The 16350-nt window shown below is 21.3% G+C and overlaps 5 protein-coding genes across 5 annotated transcripts; 3 read left to right on the top strand and 2 right to left on the bottom strand.

Moving 5' to 3' along the window:
- Window positions 1-4075: 4075 nt before the first annotated feature.
- On the top strand, window positions 4076-4684 carry PVVCY_1403810 (heterochromatin protein 1, putative; the record flags this gene model as incomplete). The annotated part of the gene is made up of 1 exon (XM_008624649.2): window positions 4076-4684. The coding sequence occupies one exon, from the start codon at window positions 4076-4078 to the stop codon at window positions 4682-4684; it is 609 nt and encodes a 202-aa protein (XP_008622871.2).
- A 2395-nt stretch (window positions 4685-7079) lies between these two features.
- On the top strand, window positions 7080-10297 carry PVVCY_1403800 (conserved Plasmodium protein, unknown function; the record flags this gene model as incomplete). The annotated part of the gene is made up of 6 exons (XM_008624650.1): window positions 7080-8490; window positions 8719-8822; window positions 9244-9312; window positions 9477-9592; window positions 9719-9814; window positions 10018-10297. 6 exons carry the CDS (start codon window positions 7080-7082, stop codon window positions 10295-10297), a joined length of 2076 nt encoding a protein of 691 aa, XP_008622872.1.
- A 617-nt stretch (window positions 10298-10914) lies between these two features.
- On the bottom strand, window positions 10915-12432 carry PVVCY_1403790 (conserved Plasmodium protein, unknown function; the record flags this gene model as incomplete). The annotated part of the gene is made up of 4 exons (XM_008624651.2): window positions 10915-11088; window positions 11198-11447; window positions 11541-11892; window positions 12213-12432. 4 exons carry the CDS (start codon window positions 12430-12432, stop codon window positions 10915-10917), a joined length of 996 nt encoding a protein of 331 aa, XP_008622873.2.
- A 767-nt stretch (window positions 12433-13199) lies between these two features.
- PVVCY_1403780 (ribosome biogenesis protein TSR3, putative) lies at window positions 13200-14240 on the top strand (the record flags this gene model as incomplete). Its single annotated transcript, XM_008624652.1, has 1 exon — window positions 13200-14240. The coding sequence occupies one exon, from the start codon at window positions 13200-13202 to the stop codon at window positions 14238-14240; it is 1041 nt and encodes a 346-aa protein (XP_008622874.1).
- A 333-nt stretch (window positions 14241-14573) lies between these two features.
- Window positions 14574-15983, bottom strand: PVVCY_1403770 (debranching enzyme-associated ribonuclease, putative; the record flags this gene model as incomplete). The annotated part of the gene is made up of 1 exon (XM_037634883.1): window positions 14574-15983. The coding sequence occupies one exon, from the start codon at window positions 15981-15983 to the stop codon at window positions 14574-14576; it is 1410 nt and encodes a 469-aa protein (XP_037490924.1).
- Between the last annotated feature and the right edge of the window lie 367 nt (window positions 15984-16350).

Here is a 16350-nt window from a genome sequence, read left to right as displayed (position 1 = left end):
TGCAAACACACACAATATTTTTTATGTTGTGTAAAAAAATCTGCGCAAAAGATGCATTCTATATAAAAATAAAATTGTCCACTATTTTTTCTTTTATTGTGTACAACCTTTGAAAGGCATATATAGAAAATCGTTTTTTTAATTATTATTTATAACTGAATTTTTTAGCTCAGTTTATTTATATGAACAAATGCAAATTATATTGGCCAAAAGTATTATATATGCACTTTGATCACATAAAAGAATAATAGATTACTCGAATATTAGAAGCAAATATAATCAACGATTATCCATACTAATTTGAAGGGCTTTTATTTATTTTATATGAATATATTATTGATTTACACTTCGTGAAAATTGAGATTTGTTTATTTTTATTTGGCATATGAAATATATTACAACTTTTTATATTTCTTACCTTTATTTTTATGTATTTCGTTTTTCGAAACCTGTAATATAAGTCGATTTAATTATTGTTATTGTGCTATTAATGTCTTGCTATATTAATTTTCCTGGATTTCTATATGATTTCCACATTTTCCAATAACAACTTTTTATGTGTTTATTTTTATTCATTATTTAATGTATTCCCACTTCTATTGCACAAAAAAATATTTTATTTTTTAAAATACATTTTTCTCTCTCGATATCGATATAGCAGTGGAATAGCATATACACATACATGTTTATGTATTATTATTTTTATTATATTTCTGTTATACCAATATTTTATTCATCTATTTATTTATTTATTTATTTATTTATTTAAATATTTATTTTGTTTTCTGCGTGAGATATTTCATCATCATTTCGAGCATTCCACTATTCATTGTAATTAGTACAAATCATAATTTCCACCTTATATATTTATATGTATGTGCGGATTATTTTAATTACAAATAATAAAATAGGGATCCTCAATACAATATAATAATTATATAAAATAATAGTTGTAATATTTAATAGTCTAATTCTAGAACTAACATATCTAGTAGAATGGTATTAGTAATCGAACCAACAAATCTAATAGAAAAGCAGCAACACTGGTAGAACTAATAGTTTATCATTTTACAAATAATATTATTAATCCAAATTGTTATATATATGATTACGAAAGCATATGTATATATTTTAATAATTAATATCACTTCCCTTTGAAATATAATACCGTAACTATATATTTTTATATTTTTTGAATGCAATTACTTTAAAAAAAAACATTTTTTGATCATGCACACGAGCATATTGGATTTTATGTAAAATATAAAAACAACATAAAAAATTGATAAACCAAACAATTAAAAAAAAATGCATATATACACAACTATTTAAAGAGTTGCGGCGTTTAAAATATTCTGAATTAATTAACAACATACACAATGATATACACACTTTACATTAATATGGTGTAAAAAAATATATAATTTTGTATTTCTTGAAAATATAGAAATAATATATTATAAAAGGTATTTGGATTGGTGTATTATATATTAAAATTACTTGTTAACTATGAATAACTAATAATTTTACAAATTATATTTAAATGAAAAAATCTACTATAATTCGAGAGAACAAGGTTTTTTTATTTTTTTTATTACACCTCTATTGAGGTTTATAAAATATGTGGATATTTTTTTGATTTACTAAGCCTTATAATTAGAAATAACGAAAAAAACAATTTTACAAAATTAAAAATATACACAAGTAAAATATTGTAATAAGGCTATAACGAATTTTTATAAATATCAAAAGTTGTATACCTCATTTCCTTGTATTACACATTAAAATATAATATAATATTCAATGGAAAAAAAAATATAAATATATATAATATAACATTATAGTATTAAAAAATTAATTTTCTTTTAACACACAACCTGCTACCCATTAGGTAGTGAACTAAACAAATATATTTTTTTTACTAATTTTATTATATTCCTATTTTCTAAAAAATGTATTTAATATATATATGGATTTTTTAAATGTCTTACCAAAATATATGTATTTTTTATTGAAATGTATGAATATTTAAATTTTATTTGTAATACAAAAAGTTAGAATAAAATTATTAAATAAATATTTATTATTTATTATATTAAAAAAATATATATTATAATATAATTGAAGAAAAAGACTGAGACAATAAAATAAATATTATTCAATTCGGTACCTATGATTTATACAAATATATATTTTAAATTATAATCATCTTATATACTATCATAACCACCTAATGTTTATATTAGTATCTCCAATCATTTTTTTTATATGTACAAATAATATATGTGTATATATAATTTTTTTATTTTCATATTTAGGTTGCAATACTTAAGTGCAGTATGTAAATTAAATGACAACCAAGAAATTATATTTCATAAGTAGATATGTTTTAATAATCTTGTATTATAACATAGTAATATTCATTTGTTTATACATAATAGCTTTAATTCTATATAATAAAAAGTTGTATATATATATTGGATAATTTATTTTTTGATTTACATCAAAATAAAAAGACGAGGAAATTATTAGCACACTCGAATAAATGGTAATTTTTACACCGATAAAACCAAATATAAGAGTAATGTTTCACCTTTTATTATTTTCCTGTATATATATATTTCATTTACATATGTTTTTTTTTTTCCTTTCTATTTCAATGATACAAATATATTTCGAAATATCATATATGCTTGAATGTATAAAAACACAGCTTTGCATAAAGTTATTTCAGATTCCTTTGTGAGATTATACTATTATTTTATGTTCAAACAAAACTTTTTTCTAGAATAAAAAGAGTAAACCAATCAGAACAAAGCAAAATGCTTCGAAAATAATTGAAATTCAATTATTATTTACAATATATGATATTTATATATAATATATAATTTTTTATTACATTTTATACAATGATTTTTATTACAAATTTTTTATTTACAAATGCTATTTGTTAAAGGTATACTTACATAATTGCACTTACCCTGTATAATTGTATGTGTGTGTGCCACCACATTTAAATTTTAGTTTCCTTAAGTGTTGTAAATGCATATAATTTATGTATATAATGATAAATATAATATATATTTTTACACATATACATAGGTAAACGTGTATACGTGTATCTTAAATATTATATGGGAATACAAAATAAAGTATGATTATATTATGTGGGTACTATATATGTATAATAAGTGTATATTAATTTTACTGAATTTATATGCGATTATTATTTATGTGTATAAAAAAAAATATATATATTTTTTTGAATGCTCTTTTAAAGATAATTTCTAATAACAAAAATAGTAAAAAAAAATAGCACGGACATAAAAAAAATATATATATTATATTACTATCATAAACATTTAACATATAATTATATTTTTTTAAAATAAAAATTTCTATGTATATTTTTTTTCTTAAAAAAAAAGGAAAGAATCCTCAAAAATTGTATAATATATATTTTTTAAGAAAAAAATATAATAGGAATAAAAATGTATATTAGTTATTTATTATAAAAGAGAATAAGGAAAATTATATATATATTTTTATATTTGCTTATTTTTATGATTTATATATTATTATGATTTTTTGTAAAAAATTTATATCCCATTAAAGTTCATTGTTTTTCGTGAAAATATAATCAATATATGCATATATATATTTAGCGAGTCCAATAAAAAAAATATTATATTATATATATTAAATAAAATAATAGAAAAAAAAATATATATGTAATACAAAATAAAAACAAAAAAGAAAACAAAATAGCGAAATATAGTATATCATAAAAAAGTAAATAATATATAAAATAAATTAAAAGTAAATATAATATAAGAAAAATAATTTTAAAATGACAGGGTCAGATGAAGAATTTGAAATAGGTGACATACTGGATGTTAAAAGAAAAAAAAATGGCTTCATATACTTAGTAAAATGGAAAGGCTATTCAGATGATGAAAACACATGGGAGCCTGAAAGTAACTTATTGCATTTAACGGATTTTAAAAAGAAAATGGAATACTTAAAATCAATCTATTTAAATAAAATTGATAGAACGAGCAGTGACAGCAAAATTATGAAAAAGAGTAATGTACAGTTATTTGGTCAAGATGATATGGGAAATACTCTAATAAAATCAAAGGGTAGAACATCATTAATTTCAAAAAAAAGAGGTCATAAAAGAGGAATGAGAAATAGAATGGGAAGTAGAATAGGGAATAAGAGCAGCGCTTCGTCAGTTACAGATGGCTCTTTAAAGAAAAGTGATGATGATGATAATCAATCAATAAAAAAAGAAAATAGTTCAAATAATTATAATAATACATTATTAAATATTGAAGATGTATATAGTGTAAGAATTAAAAATAGGAAGATGGAATTTTTGGCTAGCTTAAAAAATGCATCACCACAATGGGTAGAAGAATCGAATATTCGAAGTACAGGGCATTTAAATATAAAAGTTAACGATTTTAAAAAATATATTAAGAGAAAAAAAACATCTAAAGGAAGTAGAATTGTTATTAAAAATTTACATAATGTTGGAGATGAATTATATATATCAGTTATACATAACATAAATAATAAAGAAATTCATAGTTTATATCCATCAAAAGTTATCGAATATATATACCCTCAAGAGCTTTTAAACTTTCTTTTATCAAGACTTAGATATAGAACAGTTTAATGTGGAATTCCACATTTATGTCATTTAAATGTATGAACCTTATGTTCGTATGTATAGAGAATCCTCTTAGTCGCCCAATAACAGCCAGTAGTTTATACTTTAAAGGGAATGTCATTGTCATGAATTAGTTTAATTTTTTAGTAAACAATATAAGTAAAAAAAAGAACGAAAAACAAATCCGATCGCTTTTTTTCCAAAAGATTAGGCACTATATGATAAAAAAACATAAAAAAATAACCAAGTGCATATTTACATGTGAATATATATATACCTGCAAAATGATGTTTATTTCTATTTTTTTGTGTGTGTGTTGCATATTCTATTTAAATAATTAACAAATATATTTTATTTGCACATGTATATACGTACCTTTATTAAGCATCATATATGTCTTTAGTCGTTTTAGGAGTATTATTATGTTTTTTTTCTTTTCAATTATATATGTCCACATATGTATATTATAATTTTTAATGCATGCATATATATCTACTTCGATATATGGATGTGTGTCAATCGAGTTTATTAATATTTTTAATAGGGAAATTTTTTTTTGTGGGTTACATATTTTAAGTATATGTATATAAAATTTTACCGTTTATTTATATAATATATATATTTATATAAACATCTTGTGGAGAAAATATTATCAATACAACACTATTTTATGAATTAGTGGCTATATGTTTGCATTATATACCTTTTTGAATATTGACCAAATTAATAAATATATATTATTATATGAGTGTGTACAATATGTATATGATATGTACATCTTTTTTAGAATAAATGAATAAAATATATTGTTTTTAATACAATTTTTGTTCACTCTTAAAATATATTAAACTGCTTTGATTATATTATATATAATTTTTAAAAAAGTTTTTAATAATATACCGTCTTTCGGCTTAGGACATTTTTTTTAAATATAGTTCAAAGTATTATTTTGGGATCATAATTATTATCTTCATTATTATTGCTACCATATTTTAACTACCATCGCTATGGTTATTTTTATTATAATGGTTATGGTAGTTATAATTAATATCAATTATTCTTTCTCTTTTTAAATATAATAAGAAGCAAATTATTTTTAACCAAATAGTGAATAATTTGATCGCTATAGTAATGTTATAGAGCTAAAACATATGCGAAATAAATATAAGCAAATAATAAGTAATAAATAAAAATACTAAATAATATTTGGAATATATCTTGCATAATACATATCTATAAAAGAGTAACCCATTTAATGATTATATATTTGTTCATCTATTTATTCTTAATATATATATTTGCATTGTAAGTTACATACTCTAGACAAAAATATACCACATTACAACTCTGTTAAGCGATATTTTCATTTAATAAAAAAATTAAATAATAAATAATATAATTTAAATTATTGTATATTTTTATTTTACAATTTTTATTATAATATACTTTATTATATTTAGGTATTCTTCTTAATATGCCCAATAAGGAATGCAAAATTTTAAATGATAAAAATAAGCCTTTGATCTATAACCCATAAAGACATATATATATGTGTCTATATTTATGTAAAATATTATGTATTATAATAAGGGTTTAAATATATAAAAAAAATATATTATTTTTTCAATTTCGAATTTATTAATTTAGCATTAATTAAAAAAATATATATGTATATATGAATTTAATAAAGTTATTATATTGATATTACAACACATTTTATTAAGTTAAAAAAAATATATAATATTTCGATTTATTCTATATAAAAAATAAATAATTAATTATCTGCATGTACATGTAATAATGCACAAAATGTAAAGGCATATAAATAATTGTTTTTAAGTTATACACCAATATATAATAACCATTGGTATATAAAAATTTAAATAAAATCAAATCGATAAGCATTGTTTAAAAAAATTAAATTAAGACATTTTTTCATTTTATAATTTGGGTTTTCACTCATAAGTATGCATTAAAAGGTATTGTAGGAATTTCGTCTGCATGCATATACTTTTTTGTAACATATATATGTGTATATAAATACATATATACCATATACGAAAATGTATGTATATGCAGTTATGCTTGATATATAAAGTCTCAAATAAAAATTACACATTTCTTTTATTGAGAAAACTTGCATATTCTTATAACCCTATTATTTATTTTATAGGGAAAAATGTAGCACCACTCTTTGATTTTGTTTTGTTTGGGTTATACATATATATATATATATATATATATGTGTGTGTAACAAATATAGGGAATATATACTTTCCCCCTGGTTACTATAAATTATGATTTATTTTTATAATATACATACATATTTTTTTGGTGCTTCTCCAGACCCCTAATAATATAGCTACTACAATATAGGGCTTTGTAATTATATTACTTAAAAATGAGTTCTGAAAATAGTATCAATTATTTAAATAATATATATAGAGAGTTTAATTTGTTTAATAATTTTTTAAAAGATCTAGAGCAAAAGGTAGACAATACTAACGGTGACCTTAACTATGTATCGGTATATGATAATTGTATTGATGAAATATATAACACACATAATGAATATTATACATGGAGTAATATTGAAAAAAATATCGATGGTAAATTTATGGAATATTTTTGTGAAAATGTGATAATAAATATCAAAAGATTTTTAAGAACTAATTATATTTGTATAGATGAAGATTTAAAAAATGTAAAAAGTCGAAACAAAAAATTAATTGATAAATTAAAAGGGCTTATGGAAAATATTGAAAATCAAGAAAATTATATATATGAATTAGAAAAGGCGGTAAAAATCGAAAAGGATAAAAATCGGAATACAAGTAATCTAATAGAAAAAATAAATAATTTAGTAAAAGACAATGAGCAACTTGAAAATAAAAATGAGCACTTAGAAATGTTCTTGCGGAAACAACAAGAAGAAAATAATAAAACCAAAATTGAATTAAAAAAAATGATGTTTCTTGACGAAAAATATAAAAAAGAAATTAATATAATAGATGACATTGATAAACAAAATAATTTATCTTCTACTAATTTTAAAAATAAGTCTAATTATGTTTTATCATCTAAAAAAAAAGGCAATTATAGTCGTCGCAATAATTTACATGCCTTAGCAAAAAATGTAATGATTCAAAATATTGATATTCAATTTCCACACCATAATAATATTTATTTTAGAAAAAGAGAAAGAAAAAAAAAATACGTATATATCATAAATAGAAATAATAGTAGCTCTTCTGATATAAAAAAAGACAAAAAGAAAAAAAATTATATAGAAAAAATATATAACCAAGATTATCAAAATATATATAGCACTTTTGATCTAAAAAATATTAAAGCAACTAATGATAATTATGAGGAATATATGAACGCATATAAAACTAAATATCATTTTAGTGATTATTATAATTTTTTAAAGCGAAAAAAAAATAAAATAAAGCAGTGTGAAAGTAATATAACAGAATTTAACACATATAACAGTATCGATTTTAGTGATTCTATCAGTGATAATAATACAAATGCATCTAATACTAAGAAATATGTCATGGATACTCATAAAAATATAAATAGTAGCACTGAAAATAGTGAAATTAGTTATAATAGCAGTGATTATATGCTAAGGGATAAAGATTGCATAAATAAAAATATTAATGAAAAGTTACAAAAAAAATATAATTATAAGAATGAAAATAAGGAATTAAACCATTTTTCCGAGGCATACGATCCTTATATTTATAAACGGACTCAAATGTCATTTCCTAACAAAAAGCTATTATCTGATATAAGGAAAAAATTAAGTAATAAATATATACATGTAATAAATTTATCCAATAAATAGTGATAAGAAAAGCATGTCTTAATAGTAAAGTAAAATAACATTAATAGCCATTATTATTGTTATTATTATATTCTAATTGCTAACCTATTTTGATGGTGCACATATACATTTTTTATACACATAATAATGAAATATAATGAAGTTCCTGTTGTATGTATACACATATTTAACACTATTTTTATTATAGGAATTAACCAAACACACTTGATCAATTCTAGGATTAAAAAAATATTACACAACATGATTAAAAAAAAAAAGAAAAAAAAAATCAGAACATTATTATATTTACAAGTAAATAATTTTATATTAAATTACTTTTTTTTGTTACATTTGTTTTTTTTATTTTACGTGTGTATAAGAATAAATCTCTTTACACAATAAATTTATATAAAAATTCCATATATATAATAAAATTCCCTTCTACAAACAAAAAAAATTAAAAAAATACAGGTATTAAAAGGGGATATATAATTAAGAAATATTATTCTATGTTTTATAAGAATTAATTTCTACAGCGCCGTTGTTAATTGCATTAAGAGCAACCATTTGTTTTATTATATGTATTTTCAAATGTTTACATAATATATACATGTTTTATTTTGTTTATAAATTAAATTGTTTATATTATACAACTTCGTACTATTATACAGCATTATGATGCTTTATTATATATTGCATATATACATTTTTTAATGTAACTTAAAATTATTAGAAAGGGGATACCCCAATTGATGTAACCAATGAGAGCAACCAATCGTTTGCCATACACACAATGATTATAGTAAGTTTTGCACATTTTCACATATATAGTTTCCATTTATTTTATATAAATATATGCAAGGAATCAACTTTTAAGCGTTGTAAAAATCATAGATATGTTATTATATAAGTATAATTAGAATTTTAATTCCTACAACCAATAATACATATATTTATTAATTTTAGGAAGACTTTAGATGCACTATAAATAATTTTTATGAATGTATTAAAAAAGACATAAAAATTATTATAGAAAAGGATACAAAATTGAACCTTGACCCTTTTTCTAATTATTTCAAAAAGTTATCTCATTCATTAAAATTAAAAAATTTGACCTGATGTTTTTTATTTTAAAAATTTCTTATATATTTGTCTTTTTCTTTTATTGATTTATTATATTATTGTATGTTTTACCCATATGCTTGTAGGATAATAAAAGAAATCCATGATGAACAACATATTTTGAAAAAAAAAAAAATTGATAAAATTACAAGAAAATACCTTCGACGTATAGACTCGTACAGGTTAAATAAAAAATGGTTATATATATTTTATTAATGTCGTATTTATATCCATTTTTTACTGCAAATATTTGTGTGATATACTGTATTTTGCATTCATTTCCATTGTCTGCTAAGCATTTTTATGAGTAATATAAAATTTATTATATAGTTCCATACATCCTTAATATTTACCATTTAATACTTGATATATATTTTTTGATTAGATTACGTGAGAAAGACTTTTTTTATAGCATACCCAATACAGAAAATAAGAATAATAAAAAAACACATCTGAGTTATAACAAATATGACTCTTTCGATTTGCGAAAAGTTTTAAAAAATAATTATGAAGAGCAAAATTTCAGTAGTGACAATGATGAACCATTTTCTTTTAGCTTCTACACAAGAAGACATAAAAGAATGATTGATAAACTAAAAGATTTTAAAAATAATATTTCATTTTTTAAGTTTTATGATTTAATTGATTTTCCTAATAAACAATAAATTGTTTATTTTTTAATATTATTTTTCTCTTATTAAATATGTACCACCTTGCACATTATTTGCTTAACTGTTATATATTTTGTAGGGTGATTAAATATTCTATTATTTTGGAATATTTATTAAAGTCATCCACCAAAATAAATATAAGATGCATATTACATTATAATAAAAACTAATATAGAAATATTTTCAAAAAAAACACTTGTTGAATATGCATATGCATAAAATATGGGGCCTAATCTGGAAAACTGTTATAGAGTACAAAGTTAGAATACAATAAATATTTTAGTATAATTTTTAATAAGTTTTTTATATATAATATGGGGTATCAAAATGCGGAAGTTTACTATATATAAGTTCAAAATAGATATACAATAATCCATCCGCAAACAGGTGTATATTAAAAATAATTTGATAAATAGGTGGTTAACTAAATTAATATATGCATATATATATAATAAGGGATTAAAAAAATGTGAAATAAAAATAACAAAAGAAAAATAAATAACAAAATTATACAAATTCTTTACAAAAAAAAATGCATGGGATATCATATCAAATATAATGAAATAAAAAATAGTATAAAAATCCAAATAATATTGATATGTAGACATTTATCAAAATCCCATACGGTTGATAAATTCATCATTATTTTCCATTTCATATTCATGATGTTCCATGTCGTCATTTTTATCATTGTTAACAAAATAAATTAAGGAGGCTATATATAATTGGATGTTTATAAAAAATGCCAAAATATTTTCATTCCGTATAAAGGTGGGTATTATATGCTGTTAATATAGGTAATCAAAAAAGAAAAATACATATGCATATATATATAATGTAATGACAAGGGTATGTATAAAAATATATTTAATTTTTAATGCTTAATATTATTACCCTATAATTTTTGAGGAAGATATTATTGCACACTACACCCAAAGATGAGTGTAACAATATTGGTAACATGGTTAAAATAAAAGTGGACATTTTCATTTTCTTCTTTTGATCCTTTTTGAATGTTAAGAAATGTGCAGTTAGTAATGAATTTACTGCAACAGAAAATAAACCCATTTTTGACAGTAACAATCCCATAAAGGTTACTGGAAGCATTAAAGTGCTTATATTGATCATTTCAAGGATGCTCTTCCTATATATATTACAAAGGAAGACAAAAAGAATCAAATAAATGAACATACAAATAAGCATGTAAAATGGGTATAGGACATTCATATATTCATACCTCTTAATAATCCCAAATGAAAGATATTCAAAAATTCCTAATCTAGACTCAAACTTTTTTATTAGTTGCTCTTTAATTCGGTCTTCTATATTTGATGTTTTTATATAATCAAGAGATAACTCACTAGTATAATTATCTCTAGAAAATATATTTAAGCTATTGTTTCTTTTAAACTCGTATAAATTTTTTTTAATAATTTTTTGAGTAATAAAAAAAAATATATCCTTATATTTTAGTTTTTGTTTAATATCATTACAACATTTTATAAACTCCTCATGTGATTTAACCAATTCTTTGTAATCATCACTATCATTTCTACCTATAAGTTTTAGGTAGCCTTTTTCCTCATTATCTATGGAAACAACATAAAAAAAGAAAAATATACAAAATGAAAAAACTATTTATTTTTAAAATAATAAATGTATGCTCTATTTTTTAGATATCCCTTTTCGTGTTTCCACTTAAGGCTCTCGTTGCATAATATTATATACATGGGTCATATTTAAAATGTGTAAATAACTAAGCATGCATATAATACACTACTATTACGGGGAATACTAAAAATTATGCACATGTATAGTCTATATGTAATTAATGCAACAGAGAGACACATGCATATATTTATTTATTAGTTCAATGATTTTTTGTTTTTTTTTGGGGGGTGATACTAACTTAGAGCATATTTGTCACCTTCATTGGTAAAATAATTTGAAATAAAAGACGATAATTTATATGTCCTTGAATATGTATTTTTATGTTTAAAAGAATAATTAGCAAACTTAATCTTTTGTACAAAATTTGGGTTATCGTTGTTTCTCAATATTTTATAATTAATGCGAAAAGTATAGTATGCTTGAATTAGTATGATAAATAGAATAAGCTTAATCATCATTTTTCTGGTGTTATTTTATTTTTCAATACAAAGGGGAAAAGGGTGTTTGTTTAATATATTCCAATTGTCATTTGCCAAAATAAAAGGAGCTCGTTTCATATTTTATAGTGAATTAATTATTTGTTTTGTATTGAATTGTTAGCATTTTTTCTTCCCTCTGTTTGTTCTCAAGTAATGTTTTTTCGTATATTTGACAAAATAAGAAACATACTTTTGATAAGATTTCGCATTCCCATTAAAAAATCTCATGTTAAGTATTAGTGGATTTCCAAGTTAATATAATTATTTACACTACTACACATACATTTTTAAATTATATGTTTTTCTTAAAATATTTATATATTTAAAGAAAATTAGTTTTTTTTTTAAAATACATATAATATGCATTTTAATTTGTGTTGCTACAAATATTATTTTACCTATATTAAATTTAAGCATTAGTGTAAAACTATATGCGCTTTTATTTTATACCATTTTTTTTTTTCGGTATTTTCATCATAATGCTTATTTTATTATCAACAATGTTATTGCATATTTGCAACAATTTATTTGATCTGTAATTTATTATTTTTCTTTTTTATGTTTTTGTTAAAATAATATATTTATAAATCAAATTATTGGATGATATAGCTAAAAAAATAGGCATAATTTTTATATTATTACTAAAACAAACTGAGGAATAATAAATGACTAGAAATAACAAGGGTACATTGAAAACAGAAAAGTAGTATAATACTGTTCCTTTCTTATGACAATGTTATAGCCAAATGAAAAACAATCAGTTAGAAAGAAAAAAATATTCTGTTCATAATTTGGTAAAATTGATTAATGAAAGGCAAAAACAAAATGCAAAAATAAATAAAGATACCGAAAATGCCAAATCAAAATTAGGAATAAACTTAAATGATGACGAAAAAAACAGAAATACAAATAAACAAAAAAACAATTATGCTAAAAATGAAAAAAGAGATGATATACAATGTAATGCCATAAATGGAGTTAATAAGAGCAGCAGCATTGAGGAGGAAAATTGTGAAAATAAAATCATAAGTAATACGGTTGATGAACAAAAAGTAGATAAAAATAATGAAATTTTGAATAACAATACGGAAAGTGAAACAAACGGACACAGTAGTGATGATAGTAAACATCAAGATGGCGAACAGGATGATGAGCAGGATGATGAACAAAATGGTAGAATAACTGAAGGTGAAGAGACAGGAAATAAAAATGTTGACGAAATAAAATTATTTATGATTGATTATAATGAATGCCAAAATAAAAAATGCTCATGTAAAAAACTATACCGTTTTAAAAAGATTAAAAAAGTACAACTAAATAAAAAATTTAAAGGAATAGTATTAACACCATTTTGTGATAAATATTTTTCTATAGATGATAAACAAATAGTAGAAAAGAATGGTCTTGCTGTTGTTGATTGTTCTTGGAAATCTATCGATTTATTAAAAAAAGTAAAATATACAAACCAAAGAAAATTACCTTATATTATTGCAGTTAATAGTATAAATTATGGAAAACCATATAAATTATCATGTTTAGAGTCTTTAGCATTTTGCTTATATATATGTAATTACAATAAACAATATAATGATATTTTAAGTATATACAAATGGAGTCTTAATTTTACAAATGTAAATATGGAGGTTTTAGAAAAATATAAATTATGCCGAAATCATGAAGACATTAAAAAAGCTGAAGAAGAATTTATTGAAAATTCTATAAAAAAAAGAGAAGAAAATAAACAAGTTGATCATTATAAGGTTATTTATGAAGACGAGTATATATAGATATATATTCTTTCTAGATACAATCCTTTACGCATTTATTTGTTTTCCCGTTTTTGTTTCAATCGGAATATATGCTTTGTTTATTTATTTAAATTCATTTCGATACTAATTTGTTATAATTAATTTTTTTTTTCAATTGGTTTAATTTACTTCCTATAATTAAAACATAAATGCGTGGATATTTCACATTTATTAACAAACTTTTTAAAAAAAATATATTCCTTGTCCCCAAAAATATAAAAGGGTGATAAAAGGAAAAAATATAATTAATTTTTGTTACATTTTTTCTTCTATTTTCTTCTGAGCTTTATTATATCCTCAAAGTGAAATAAATCACCGGTAATTTGTCCAGTCATATTTTGCGTAAAGTGATTTAAATTCTTCTACAGTATCGACATACGTTTGAAAGTTTCTAAAATATTTATATAATCTATCTTGTTTAAAAAGATCAGTAAATATACACCGACACATATTTATATAATCATAATTATTTTCAATAACTTGTATATAGGTTTCAACAAGTGAAAAATTAACTGAAATATATGGGATATTTTTCGGTATAATACCATAAGGTGCATATTTATTATCTGTAATAATTAATTGTTTATTTTCTCTATATAATGAACTTATATCTTGCAAATTTTTTTTAAAATATATTTTTGCTTTTTCTAATAAATTCATAGGTATAGAATAGCAATTAACATATGTGTGTTTTGTTTTTCTCATAGATATTAATTCTACATTTGTATTAAAACAATTATTAAATTCGATAAATATACATGTTTGGTTATATTCTTCTAACATGGCAATTAATGATTTCATATGATTTCTCATGTCTAGAATTGTCTCAAAATTTGTATTTGTAATACTTATTGTATGATCTATAGGAGATATAAAAAGCTGATTTTTTAAAAAAATATTTTTATAATTATAATAACATATATATGATTTATCACTAATACTAATTATATTTAATTTGTTTATTTTTTGAAATAAATCAGAATCAATACAATATTTACAATCTACTAATTTTTTATTTAATGCATTTTTTAATAAAATTTTCTCTTTCTGTTCATATATTTTTTTTTCCAATTTTTTTGTCAATTTAATATTTTCCATGGAATTTTTATAATCATTTTTCACACTTTTACCATCATCAGTATTCTTTATATCTTTAGTCATTTCACTATCATTATCACTTTCAAATGTGTTCTTATTTATAGAAACATTCGAACTACTACTTTTGATATCGTGTTCAAATTTGTTCTTATTTGTAGAGGCACTTGAGCTACTGATTTGGGAATCACTTTCACTAGTTTGTTCCCTTTTCTTTTCTTTTTTTTTCTTAGACGACGACTCATCTGAATCATCATCACTTTCCTCATGCTTGTGCTTATGTTTTTTTTTTTTTTTTTTTTTATCATGTTTACTATTTTTATGCTTTTTATTATATTCATCATCACTGTGTTTGTTCTTTCTTTTTTTATCTTTATGCTTATCTTTTGATTTCTTATGTTCACGAGAGTGATCGTCATCACTACTGTGATGTTTCTTTTTCTTTTTTTTTTTTATCTTTAATTCATTTTGATGCGATAAACTGGAGTGTTTTCCTTCCTTAAATATGTCTATATCGCTTTTTTGCTTTTGTTTTTCATCTGCATTTTTTGGATTTAAATTATTTTTTTTTAAGAGGTTTAAAAAATTATTTTTGGCATATTCATAAAAATCGTCTACATCGCTCATGGTTTTTTTTAAAAATAAAGTACAATGAAATAGTAAGAAAAATATATAAAAAAATTAAGAAACAAAATGAAACAATTAAAGGACAAAAAAAATTGTGGGCATAACAGCTTACACCTAAATGAAGGACGTAAATGTGGAAAATTAGTCACTTCAAAAAAATAAAAAAAATAACAATTTTACATTATCCCCATTTAATATTTACACATAAATTGTTAAAAATATAAGTTAAATTTTTAGTACCTCTTCTAATTACATCATGTATTAATAAATTAGAAAACATATATTAAGCAAAAAATGTCAAGTCGATATTAAAAAAAAATTCATAAAAAGGGGATGGAAAAAAAACAATAAAAAATAAAACAAACTG

Source organism: Plasmodium vinckei (genome assembly GCF_900681995.1).
Source record: "Plasmodium vinckei vinckei genome assembly, chromosome: PVVCY_14".
Taxonomy (NCBI): Eukaryota; Apicomplexa; class Aconoidasida; order Haemosporida; family Plasmodiidae; genus Plasmodium; species Plasmodium vinckei.
The sequence above is the reverse complement of the archived record's forward strand: the minus strand, read 5'-3'. Positions and strand labels throughout refer to the sequence as shown.